Source organism: Galeopterus variegatus, unplaced genomic scaffold (assembly GCF_000696425.1).
Source record: "Galeopterus variegatus unplaced genomic scaffold, G_variegatus-3.0.2 Scaffold338, whole genome shotgun sequence".
NCBI classification, from domain to species: Eukaryota; Metazoa; Chordata; class Mammalia; order Dermoptera; family Cynocephalidae; genus Galeopterus; species Galeopterus variegatus.
In genome coordinates, this window is record NW_007726449.1 from 545,201 (window position 1) to 559,296 (window position 14,096).

General features: G+C 37.3%; 1 protein-coding gene across 1 annotated transcript in view; it reads right to left on the bottom strand.

Moving 5' to 3' along the window:
• TTC39B (tetratricopeptide repeat domain 39B) overlaps positions 1 to 14,096 on the bottom strand; it is a 49,140-nt gene that overhangs the window by 15,784 nt on the left and 19,260 nt on the right. The window contains exons 6-13 of the mRNA XM_008567723.1: positions 13,820 to 13,925; positions 12,245 to 12,310; positions 10,571 to 10,679; positions 9,795 to 9,862; positions 9,645 to 9,704; positions 8,014 to 8,175; positions 7,180 to 7,271; positions 2,744 to 2,870 (exon numbers count right to left, since the gene is read on the bottom strand). Of these exons, the coding sequence (XP_008565945.1) occupies positions 2,744 to 2,870; positions 7,180 to 7,271; positions 8,014 to 8,175; positions 9,645 to 9,704; positions 9,795 to 9,862; positions 10,571 to 10,679; positions 12,245 to 12,310; positions 13,820 to 13,925 (790 nt within the window). The remainder of the gene's footprint in view (positions 1 to 2,743; positions 2,871 to 7,179; positions 7,272 to 8,013; positions 8,176 to 9,644; positions 9,705 to 9,794; positions 9,863 to 10,570; positions 10,680 to 12,244; positions 12,311 to 13,819; positions 13,926 to 14,096) is intronic.

A 14,096-nucleotide genomic window follows, 5' to 3' on the forward strand; every position in this document is an offset into this window, starting at 1 on the left:
AAACAAGGAGGACAGTAAAGTTACCTTTATTTCATGGCCCTGAAAACTAAGATCACAACACTCTTCCTTTCATTTTACAAGTAACAATTTCTTAGCGCTGACAGAGATCAATCCAATAACTGATGGAATTTTTTTAAATTAATGATGATGCCTCTAAAAAATTTTTTTGACTGATGGATTATTTTTAACCAGAGGCAAGCTCATATCTGAGATTTTATGGAAAATAGGCTTTTGGTATAATTCCTGGGTACCACCGATTCAAGCAAATTTCCTATACATTCGACATCCACAGACCTAGAAAAAGAAGTGCAGCAAGTTCATTTTCCTTAAGATTGTTAATAATCATAGCAGGATGGTTATGTACACCCTGGTATCTAAGTACTGGGGCAGAGAAAGAACTATGATGGCTACAGATCTTTCAGAAAAGTTCTGGGAGACAGAAAGAAAACATTTCCCAGTGCAGATCACTTGATAAAAATGAGTCGGGAATGGAACTAAAGCTGTAACTGGTACAGCAGGTGCAGGCTCTTATGTTAGCTGAAAGAGGGGGATGTTTGGTTACTTAGAATTTGCACAGTGTTCTTGTTTTTTTCTGTTCTTAGATGTGATGACAGAATGGTCACATTTTTGTCTTGCTCCATCCAGCAGTCACAGAACAAACTTGTCTGATGATGTTCTCTGAAGATATTTATGTTAAGTAGGGAACACCTGGGCCTATGTGCCAGTTACAGACTAGCGCCTCTATGACACCTGTAAGGGGTTGCATTTTTCTTTCTCATAAAAAAAAAAAAAAAAAAAAAAAGCTCCTGTAAGTCAATAATAAAATAAAAACTTGATGAAAAATTAGAAGAATTTGAACAATTCACAAAAGAATAAAAATGAATAAACACATGAAAAGATGTTCAACTGCACCAATGGAGAAGTGCGAATTAAAACAGTCATACATTGTTGGTAGTAATTTAAATTGGTACAGCTTTTTTGGAGGGACATTTGGTAATATATACCAAAATATTAACTGCATATACCCTTCAACCAGGAATTCCATTTCTAGAAATCTTTTCCAAAGAATTATATGCACATGTACAAAAAGAAGATATTCATTGTAGCATGTTTGTTACAGTAAAAACCAGAAAAAACTAAAGGAAATAATTAAACAAACTCTGGAATTTAAAAGAAAAAAAAGATTCAGGAAACCCCAGACGAGGACTGCATTCATCGGCCTGCACTGAACAGCTGACTAGGCAAAAACTAAAGCCCCAAAAGAGCCACAGTAATTTGATGTGTTCAGTATTTTTTTTAAAAAAAAGATTTCTTTAAGAAAATTTAAGTTGAAATTGTGTTTTTCACAGAAGCTTCACCTCAATGGCAGAACCATGAAGAATGTGAGCTCAACTTGAGCTGCTGAACACAGCAGCCACTAGTCAGCTGTGGCTTTTGAGCACTGAAATAAAGCTCATCCAACCTGAGATGTTCTCTGAGTGCAAAAGACACCCAGATTTCAGAGAATTAGTACAGTATAAAAGGTTGCGAAATATCTCATGAATAAGTTTTTATCAATTACATGTAGAAATGACAAAAATTTGCATATACTGGGTTAAACAAAACATATTCATAAAATTAATTTCATGTTTCCAAAAGTAATAACGTTTTTACCGTGGCTATTAGAAAAGGTAAAATTACATTATGTTGCTTGCATTACAATTCAACTCCAACGACATCAACTTCTCCTCTCTCTGCATTTCTTCATCTGTAAAATGGAGCTTACAAGACTACACTCATAGAATTATTTTAAGAATTGAATGATATGTTTTAAATAGTCATTTCATAATGCCTAGAATATACCAACTAGTTGAAAAACATCAGCCACCATTTTCATTATTTATTAATATAAATGTTCACCTTACAAAAACACAATGGCTTTTTTAGTTGAGTTAACTTCACAACCAANGACACTGAGGGTTGCGATCCGTTGCCGGACACGAAAAAAGACAAAAAGGAAAAAAAACAAACAAACAAACAAAAAAAGATTTCATTAAGAAAATTTAAGTTGAAATTGTGTTTTTCACAGAAGCTTCACTTCAATGGCAGAACAATGAAGAATGTGAGCTCAACTTGAGCTGCTGAACACAGCAGCCACTGGTCAGCATGGCTTTTGAGCACTGAAATAAAGCTCATCCAACCTGAGACGTTTTCTGAGTTCAAAAGACACACCAGACTTCAGAGAATTAGTACAGTATAAAAGGTTGTGAAATATCTCATGAATAAGTTTTTATCAATTACATGTAGAAATGACAAAAATTTGCATATACTGGGTTAAACAAAACATATTCATAAAATTAATTTCATGTTTCCAAAAGTAACTTTTTTACTATGGCTATTAGAAAAGGTAAAATTACATTATGTTGCTTGCATTAAATTCAACTCCAACGACATCAACTTCTCCTCTCTCGGCATTTCTTCATCTGTAAAATGGAGCTTACAAGACTACACTCATAGAATTATTTTAAGAATTGAATGATATGTTTTAAATAGCCATTTCATAATGCCTAGAATATACCAACTAGTTGAAAAACATCAGCCACCATTTTCATTATTTATTAATATATTTATAAATGTTCACCTTACAAAAACACAATGGCTTTTTTAGTTGAGTTAACTTCACAACCAAAGTTAGATGTGCTCCCTACTGCTGTGAATAATGTATTTTTAGTATGCAAAGAGTAAATAGAATAAAAGCAGTTACCAGGACAGGCAAGGTGAGCTTCACAGGTGCAGGCAAGGAGGCCGAGTAGCGTCGAGCCTTCCTCACGGCAAACTTCTCAGTAGGGATAGATTTACCGGCAATTCTCTGCTTCAAGCCATCCACCTGTCTGTGAAGAACCCCAATCCCAGCGACATTTCATGAGAACACATACATTATTTACACCTGTGGTTTTCAGGCTGTGCTCCACAGAACAGCAGCAGCATCACCTGGGAACATGTTTGAAATGCAAATTTTCAGGCCCTAGCCCAGACCTACTGAACCAGCCACTCTATGGGTGGGACCCAGCAATCTGGAGTTTGATAAGTTCCCCCCAGTGATTCTAATACACACTAAGTTTAAGAACCACTGATTAACACATATTTCTTTCTAGTCAACTTAGCTAATGTCATAAATCTACCAAACACAGTCCAGGCAATCTATGTATAAAATTGACAATGTCCTGAAGAAATCAGGAAAGAGTCAAAACTATTTACTTACACTGTGGCTACTCAGAGAGAGGGAAGATGGTACACTGGTACATTTTCTGCTCTTATTTGCAAATACGAGTATGACACAGATCTATAAAATAATGTGGCTCAAAAGACAGCCATTCATTAATGTATAATTTGAGAAAATGTTTCCCAAGCATGGGTGATTTTGGAAATAATCAGCTCAGGACATGCACCATGTTTACAAACTTCTCCAAAAAGCCCCAACCCCAGCGACATTTCATGAGAACACATACATTATTTACACCTGTGGTTTTCAGGCTGTGCTCCACAGAACAGCAGCAGCATCACCTGGGAACATGTTTGAAATGCAAATTTTCAGGCCCTAGCCCAGACCTACTGAACCAGCCACTCTATGGGTGTACTGAACCAGCCACTCTATGGGTGGGACCCAGCAATCTGGAGTTTGATAAGTTCCCCCCAGTGATTCTAATACACACTAAGTTTAAGAACCACTGATTAACACATATTTCTTTCTAGTCAACTTAGCTAATGTCATAAATCTACCAAACACAGTCCAGGCAATCTATGTATAAAATTGACAATGTCCTGAAGAAATCAGGAAAGAGTCAAAACTATTTACTTACACTGTGGCTACTCAGAGAGAGGGAAGATGGTACACTGGTACATTTTCTGCTCTTATTTGCAAATACGAGTATGACACAGATCTATAAAATAATGTGGCTCAAAAGACAGCCATTCATTAATGTATAATTTGAGAAAATGTTTCCCAAGCATGGGTGATTTTGGAAATAATCAGCTCAGGACATGCACCATGTTTACAAACTTCTCCAAAAAAATTCTAAGGAATTCCAACATTAAAATTCACAAGCACATAAAAATGAGAGTACGATGGGGAGACTACATATTCCTGGGAGCACTCTCATGCAGAATTTTATGAATGCATCATACAAGTTACTGAGAAAGGATTCAAGGAAATATCCAATTACATCACTGAAAGAAAGAGTAAAATGAAATAACAGGAAAAAAAATCCAGTATGAGACAAGCTTGTGTTACGTTGTTTCTGGACACAATATGGGGCTATGGATTTTAAGCCAGAATTCCTCATCATTTGATGTTCTGTGTGAAGAGAACATTCATTGTTAGGACTCTCCTCTCAGTACTCGACAATTGAGATGCTGTGATAGAACAGACCTAAAGCTTTCTCCTGAAAATAAGACCGATTACATACAGGCCTCACAGGAATTGTTCTGATATGGAGAAAATGTAATCTGAAGTGGAGCAAATGTAGAGGGAGATTTAAGAGACTTTAACATACCTTAATATTCCATTCTATTAATTGTTATTCATGTGAAATGAGGAAATGTATTTTACAGTGAGAGGAGGCAATTATCACACCATGGCTTCTACTAATGTCAATTCTACAGTTAGAATACACCGTTCCATTTTTAAGAAGAGCTTTTAAAAGGGAATTGAAAAAATGGCCCTGGTCATACCTTCAAACTTGTTCTGTCTAGCCTGAGGTTTCAGCTAAGCCCTTATTTCTCAAAATGTGGCCCACAAATAGTGTTCCAATCAAAAGGTTTTGTCATCAATTATGTTTGAATAATGTGGTGGGGTCGTCTCCTTCCTTCTACCTCAGGCACCCCCTACACTCATCCCCTAGACCACTTCGTCACCTGTAACCCTTCTACTACCTCAGAGCACAAACCCAAGCCCACCACCCTCCAACACCACTCTCTCCATTCTCACCTGGCTGTTCTATTAGGACTTTCAGTCCAATCCAGCAACCTCCTCCTCTCTCCCTGTCCCTCCATATTCCTGCTTAGAGTGCACTATCCTCTACTTCTGCATGCCCTAGCCCATTTCCTAAACTCCCTGGTCTACTGCCTAGTCATTGCATTCATCTGGCAAAAACCCAACCCTGGATGAAGCTCATATCCATTTTCTCTGCATCTGCACTGACAGCAGATTGGTATCACTATAAATTAATAACCACCCACCTAAATGGGCCCTTGCAACTGCCTGCCATTCCTCCTACTGTGTTTCTCTCACCACCTCGCTGTCCCGCTCTCTGCAACAATGAGTTCATTCTCCACCCTCCTCAGCCCTCCAGCCCTTTCCCTTCTCTTTCACTCTCAACAGATTGAAAAAAAAAAAAAAACCCAGAAGCATCCATTGTAGCATCGCATACTACAACCCATAAGCCTACCTAGCTCTGTACCTATTCTGTACTCCTTCCCTTCCAATCCCATGGAGGACCAGGATCTGGCCCTCCTCCTATCTAAAGCCAATCTGGCCACCGGTGCTTTGGACTCTAACCCCTCCTCCCTTCTCAGAAACCTTAAAATGTCAATTACCCCATTTCTTACTTATACATGCAACTTCTCATTCTCAATTGGATCCTTCCCAGTGGGTTTTGTGAATGCTCAAATCTCTCCCATTAAAATATTCTTTGACCTTACATCTCCCTCCAACTATCACTTTCTCTCTCCTCTCCCCTTCAAAGTCAAAAATTTGCCAGGGATGTATTTATGTTCACTCTCTCCATATTTCTTTACACCTCATTTTCTTTTCAACCAGTTCAGTCTCATTTCCACCTCCATTCTTTTATCTTAACAGCTCCTGCTAGGGTTAGCAATGGGGTTAGGAATGATCCCTGTATAACTAAATACACACTCTGTCTTATTTTAAAATGGAATACCATGAGAGTACTATGGTATGAATGTTTGTACGCTCCCTAAATTCATATGTTGAAATCCTAACGCCTATGTGATGGTATTAGGACGTGGTACCTTTGGTGGGTAATTAGCTCATGAGAGTGGAGCCCTCAAGAATGAGAGAACTTGCTTTTTCTTTTCTGCTCTCCAACACGTGAGGATACAAGAAGCCAACCATCTGCAAACCACGAAGTGGGCCTTCACCAGATCTATAGACATGTTGATCTTGGACTTCCCAGACTCCAGAACCATGAGAAATAAATTTCTGTTTAAGCCATGCAGTCTACGGCATTTTGCTATAGCAGCCCGAACTAATATAGTCATTCTCCACATTTCTTTTCCTTTGACCTATATTTACATATATAAAATGTAGCATTATGTCCTGTCAATTATCACCTTTCTTTTAGTTCTTTAAATGTGCAGTGCCCCTTCCTGCAACAGGGTCATCCCCTCTCATGCTGTTCCCTTGCTCTGAAACTGCATCGCCATGACTCCCCTGCCTTAGCAGCTCCATCCCATCTACAGCCTTCATCACAACCATCATTCCCTAAATGCTCTTATACGTAGATGCTGAGGGGAAAAAATCAGTCATGTGTTCCAATTATGCATTTATTTGTGTGATTATTTCATTGATGTCTGATTCCACAAGGCTATAAACTCCACAAGGACAGGGTCACACCTGTTTATTTAGAACCTAACACGGTACCCTTCACACAGTAGGTGCTTAACAAAACGGTGACAAATGGATAAATGGATGGACTAATAAATACTGGTCTAAAAGTTAAACGGATGACTTCTTAGCAGAGCTTCTCAGAATCTTTAACATACTAATGAAAACTAAGGCTATGTTACACTGTGTTTCTTAAGTTTATCTGACCAAAGAATACCTTTAATTCATAGCAACAGTTAACATCTTTGGGCAACAACAGCAATTTAGGAAACCATGTTCAAAATGCAGTAGCAAAGCTCCAATAACAAAACACTTCTACCAAAACATAAATAAAACAATGTGTTCTCAAGATTCCCCACAACACCGGCATATCTGCAAAATCCTGCTAAAAGGATTACATTTTGACTCTTGGCTACCTGTATTGTTTTGAAGGTTACCATATCATACAAGTAGAGAAATTAAAGAAACACGAAAGTGAAGCATGAGAAAGCACTAAGGAAAAAAAGGTAGAAGTTGTATTTGGGTGCTCATTTATACATCCATGGTCTTTATTATAGAAATAGTGTCTTGCTTACCTGAATAAAGTTACCACATTCTCATTAATTGCTACTACATCCTCCTCTGGAAGCATACTCAAAATTGCAGCTTTTATGAACACATACGTTGCCTTGAGGAAAAGAAAAGGAGCTTGTTATAGAACATCCGTAGGTACATGACATTTCTACTTTGCAAACCGGGAATGACCTATAAAACTTCCAGATGTAATAAAAAAAGACATTGAAGAAATCAGAGAAAATGAAGTCTTATATTGCCTGTTCAAAATGAGAACAACGTTTTTCAATTAATTTAGACTATTTTCCTATTATACAGCTATAACATTCATGGGTGAGAAAATGGACAGAACAAACAAGAGATAATTATCTCATTCCTCCCAACTTCTCACAAATAGATCAGAATTAATTATCACAAAAAGCCTGGTCACCAGAGCATTGGGAAGTCTATAAAAAAAATTATCAAGACTATTGATATTTAATAACTATAAGTGAAGTTCATCTTTAGAGGAAAACCTACTTGTTGAAAAGAACTCTTTGGATGGCTTTTCACCAGAGCATTGGGAAGTCTATAAAAAAAATTATCAAGACTATTGATATTTAATAACTTTAAGTGAAGTTCATCTTTAGAGGAAAACCTACTTGTTGAAAAGAACTCTTTGGATGGCTTTTAAAGCATGTTATGCTAAAGATGCACCTATAAATAGTTATTATTTCATGTACATTTTCTCTGTTTGTGGATCTTTAAGTTGAGAAAAGAGTGTCAATATCACACTATTGAACAAACAGTCCGAAATGAAAATCATCCTGGCCACTTATCAGCCAACAGAGCACATTAGTAGAAGAGCTGCACTTTACCTTGGACCATTTACTCTCTTTGCAAAGCAAATCTGAATAGTAATACGCCTGCATCCAGTTTTGTTGAAATATATAAATCCACATTAGTTCCCAGTAACAGAGATGATGGAACTGTTTCCACTCTTCTTGAACTGAAACGCATTTTCGATATGTCTCTTGTGCCTATAAGTCAATTGCATAAAGCTGATCATCCAGATATTAGACAAGGAGATAATAACCTAATGGAAAAATACATAAAACACTTTGTACAAAAAGAACAAAGTTATCACTTATTAAACCACTCGATATGTCCACAGGTTCCTTTCTTTATATACAATAATACAGTTAAGTTCGCTCTCTTTATTGAACATTGTGAGGGGGCCCTGGCACTTTATAATGTGGGAGTGTGGCAAATTCCTTTCCTAGGAAGATTTAAAATGCGTAAGTCCTTTAAGAAAAGCCTGGCAATAATAAAGTTCGAACTTCCACAGGGAAAAATACACCTTAAACAAAGTTACAGGCACTGGATAGACTGAGAGAAAATATCACTACCTACATAACCAGCAAAAGATTTACCCCTTATCATAAAATAAGGGGTATTTTATAAAATCCTTTAAGAAAAAGACAAACAACTCAATGGGCAAATTGGCAAAGATATAAGAGGCAAGTCAGAGAAAAAGACATACAAATGTAAATATACATATGAAGAAACTTGTAAATTAAGCAATATAAATTGAAAAATTAGATTATCGTTTGTCAGCCATCTCACTGAAAAAATTAAAAAGATGAACAATGTCCAGATTTGGCAAAGAGCACTGGAAACCAATATTCTCATATCTTTACAGCAGTTTAAGTTGGAACAACCTTAAGTAAGGAGGGCAATTTGGCTGGATTTATCAAAATGCAAACATCTTTTGACCCAGAAATTCTAACGATCAGAATCTATGTTATATAAATACACCTGTGCACAGACATGTATACACAATAATGGGTATAACAGCACTGTTTGTACTGGCCAAATATCTATCAACAGTGGACCACTTTAATAAGTGTAGTACATCCATCCCATGAAGAAGAGCCCAGCCATAAGAATGAGGGAGACTTAGATATACTGACCTGGAGAGAGATCCAAGATGTATCGTAAATAAAAAAGAAATTTCACAGTGAAGTACAAATGTCTGATCCCATTTGTATGGAAGAAAGTTGCTTGTGAGTGTGTTTACACAAAAGTCGCCTCACTCTTCTGCTTCAGACCCCAACGATCCCTTCTTCACGGGAATGAGTGAATAACTTCCTCTGATGAGGAGCTCACATGTAGTACAGTGGGGTTACGACTCACACAAACTCAATGTGTAACGCAGAAATTGATAATAGTCAAAGTTTCTGAAAATCTCTTAGACAGCCCACCTGTTACTTTGTATATCTACCCTGAATTCCTCGTGTACTTTATGTGTAAATGTAGACTATAGTCTGTAATCTAATATACATATATAATAGAATGTATACACGAATTAAAATTTGGGCTTTTTAATCACATTATGTTTTCTTTATTTTTTCTAGTCCACATAGCTGAATTTACTTATGTTGAAAGAGCATGATACAACTCCACCACACAGACAACTCCCCCAAACAACTCCTCCCCAGTGAATTACCTCTTCAACATTCCCCTTCAGCAGCTCTATTCGGGCATGATAAAACAACATGAGTGAGCCCTACGGAGAAAGGAAGAAAAGACACTCTTCAGCAGTCAATGCTGGTTGATTAATTATGGCTGAAACATACACTTGAAATACTAAGCATACATTTGGAAACTGCTGGAGGAAGGGTGCAAGGAGACTCTCTGCTTCCACGACATTCACTTCTCCTGTACCTAGAAATTTAACAAGAAAAGCCTCAGTCTTCATGAAACATGGGTAATATTCATAACTCTTGATTGCATTAATTTCATTATATATAGCAAAGACCTATTCATGGAAAAGATGAAAACTAGTTTTGGGGGGTTTTTTGTCATTTTTACATCTAGGAAATAAAGACAAGTCTCATCTATGACTTTAGTTTAAGACGACTGCATTAATTTCATTATATATAGCAAAGACCTATTCATGGAAAAGATGAAAACTAGTTTTGGGGTTTTTTTTGTCATTTTTACATCTAGGAAATAAAGACAAGTCTCATCTATGACTTTAGTTTAAGAAAACTGTAGGATAGACAAATTCTTAAGAATGGAGGTGGCTGTATTAGCTTCCTAATTCAAATTTCTGGTTTTAATAGCAATATTAACTTATTTTAACCAAAAATTTAATTTTCTGCAAAAGTGAAATATAAATATGCTAACATAGATCAATGTCTTAATATAGAAATTTTAGCTGAGAACAGATGAAAAATATTCAATGAAAGAAACCACTCTGTTCCCTCTGCCAAATGTCATTATGACAAATATCACTATTTTCCATCCTTACTCAAAAAGAATAAATAAACATTTATGGACTACCAGATCTTAGTGATTTTTCTAAATTTTCACATATTCGGATTAAAGATAACCAGTTTTCAATAAAGCTTAACGTAATGCAGACCTTACCGAGTATTAGGGAGATGTAAGTATGAAAAGATAGGATGGTTAAGCAGCAGAGTGGAGACCTAATGCTTCTTCCTGATGTGCCTTCCCGTAACTGCAGCAGACCCAGCTCCTGTGGGAATTAAATGTGTTTTAGAAAGAGAAGAGCACGATTGAAAAATTATACTCAGAAACCTCAACATGTAGTCCATATATCCCCACCCTCTATGAAGGTGGGTTTTATTTTTTAAGAGCTTAGAATGGTGGTAATACCTAACTAGAAACAAACTTTACATTTTAAACTGGCATATGACAATCTCACAAATCCTTTTATATCATGTGATTCTAGGGAAAGAAAAAGGCAATGCTCATTTCATAGAAACGCTGCATTTCTCTGATAAAAATACTAATTAGTTAAAACATATTGAGGATCTAAGTGCACAGCACTGTGATGGGTATGAGCAAATATGGTTCTGTCTTCAAAGATCCTTGCATCAGATAGGAATTACAGTACTTGAGCACATGATTTTATCAGAATAGGACTAGTGCCATAAGAAAGATGAACAAATGATTCTGAAAGGCAGGACTAGCCGAGCCTCTCCGGGCAGTATACGGGAAAGCTTCGAGGAACAGATGAGATTCATCTCAAACCTAGTGAGTGAAGAGGCTCTTGGGAGAACATTACTTGGGAGGAAGCTGGTTGGGGACGATATCCACAACAGAGACCAGCAGAGGCATGGAAACAGGGAAGCACAAGGCCTGTGTGAGGAACAACGTTCCCCAGGGTAACAGGAGGACTGGGAAAGCAGAAAGCGAAAAGCAAGGGATGGAAGGTTGGAAACACTGGCTGGCAACAGAACATGGGGCCCCTGAGGCCATGCTACGGTTCGCTTGTTATTCAAGAGGCACTTTGGAGCCCTGAAGGAATAAGGTGGAAGAAGGATGGCTAAGGAGAAGAGTTGACCATGAAGTCCAGAGCCAGAACAGACAGAACATATCACAATAGGATAAGTCTGCAACAACTTCTGAGGAACATGGACAGTGGAAAAAGAGGAAAAAAATATAGCTTCTTGTACCTGTTTTTTACATATTTCTCAAAATCTTTCCCTTGACTATCAGAGAAAGCCTTTGCCCTGAGGCAACTCTTATAATTGCATATTGAGTGTTAGGATTAATAAATGTTATATGCTCTCTACAAAGCAACCACTACAGAGATTTAATGAATAAAACTCAGGGAAAACAAATTTCCTCACTTAGTTTCACAGTGAAAATACACAGAAACCCAAAATACTGCAATTATGTTTGATCCATGCTACTTGATCCATTAGGGTCATAAAATGTTAGACAGAAATTTATCCTTATTTCTTCATTTTACAGAAGACAACTCTGGGGTCACTAAAATGTTAAGGAAGCATACTTTAGCCACACAAGAATAATAAAGATCCAGTAAGCAGCAATCTTAGCAAAATGTAACTTTTAATCCCAGAATTTAGGTAACAAAGGTGAAAAATTTGAACTTTCAATAGAAAAACCATGTCTAACGCCTTAAAAATATGATCGAGGGCCAATGGCTCTTTATCGTCCTGCAAACTAGTTGCCAATAATTATGCTAGTTATCAGGACATGTTGTATTGTCCTCATATTCAATAAACAATGTTTATCTTCCCTGTCAAAAGTAAGATAAAATTAAATTTGTACCCTGTTTCCAGAAAATCCAATAAATTCTAGTAGTCTGATAATCCTTGCTGGTAAAAGGGATAGCATCTGTAAGAAGAAAAAAAAAAAAGTATACTTATAGATTAGCACACCTAACTATAGACAAATATTAAACTCCAAAGAACTTAAAGTTTTAATGCTTCATAATATGAAAAATTAGAACAAAGTTTAAAACTACTAGATATGTCTTAATTATCACATACTGTAATGATTACTTATGAATTAATCGCATTTTGCTAAGACAATGAAATGAACCTAAAAAAATTTGAAAAAAGAAAAAAAAGCCTGGCCTCTCTCGGTGTCTCTAAAGAGTACTGGCTCAGCTCCTTTTACATGAAATGACACAGTGCTGAGAAGGCAATCCCTCGGTGCCCGCCTCCAGACAAGGCTTCTTATAGCTTCCTTCCCAGGAAAGCAAAAACATGTTGATTTGATGTGACAGCAGGCACCAGCTGGAGGTGGACAGCTGCAGCACTACAGCTCCTTTCCAGGCCATCCCTGAGGGACAGTGGTGAAGGGAATTCTCCCAGTGGGCACAACTTTGGGCAGTGCACCTGGTTGTGCACTTTGCTTGAAGGAGGAAATAGCCATATGTGTGATCATATACCGATTCACGGGCTGTGCTTGGCTAGAAGGTCAGGGACTTGGCAGGAACATGGACTGGAAAATTGGTGACCAGGACATCTGGGGAAGAGGTATGTAGATAGATATCTCCGAATGGGAAATGTGAAGAAAATGTGAAGATATTTGTGTCCCATGTGAATGTTCACGAAAGAGTGACCTCAGTAGAGGAAGGTTTTAATGATCAAGTGGATAGGATGACTCATTATGTGGTGAATGGGAAATGTGAAGAAAATGTGAAGATATTTGTGTCCCATGTGAATGTTCACGGAAGAGTGACCTCAGTAGAGGAAGGTTTTAATGATCAAGTGGATAGGATGACTCATTATGTGGATGCCAGGCAGCCTCTTTCCCTCATCACCAACTCATCACCCAATGGGCTCCTGAACCAAGCAGCCATGGTGGCACAGGCACTCATCTATACAATTCTCTTTACCACTTTATTTTCCCAACAGTTCCAATCAAACCTTAATAAAATTTCAAAATCTCTAAATAACATACTGAAATTTGACACATCTTCTCAGATGCTTTATCTCCCCAGAAACCATCAAAAATCATTCCTTAAGTTATAATTGCTCCCTCACCTATTTTCAATTCCAGAGCCGCCATTGTTTTTACTTATATTTCAGACACTGAAATGGAACTGGATTCCAAGCTCCTTGTTATCAAAATCCTTCACAGTCCATTCAGAGTGCTACATGTTTCCCTTACGTTGTACAATCCAAAGCTACTCTCTGAGTGTGGGCCGAAGTTTACAACACACACTGGCCAAAGCTCCCACTGGCTCACAGCACAGGAAAACAGGTCCCACTCTAGCCATTTATTAATCCAACCCAGGTAGAGGTTCAGGATGAGGTTCGAATGCAATAGAGAAGGCACTGAAAACCTTAGGTTCTTCTACAAAAGCTTCTGGTTTCTATATACTTATTTCCTTACCAAATTAAAGGCCCCTGTTCCGAGCTTGGCACCTCCTTCAAAGTCATAGAAGAATTCCTGCTCATGTTTATTCTTCTGAATTACATGCAGGATAGAAAGACATTCTCTGGATTGAAGGGAAAAAGTTACAGTGTAAGATTACCATGATTCCGAAAATAAATATTATATCAAATTTCACACTCACACACCATAAAATAAACATGATTAGCTGAAATATTACAGAATTTTAAAATAAATGATACTGTGCTTAGTTTACTCTTAAGGCAACGGGGTAACA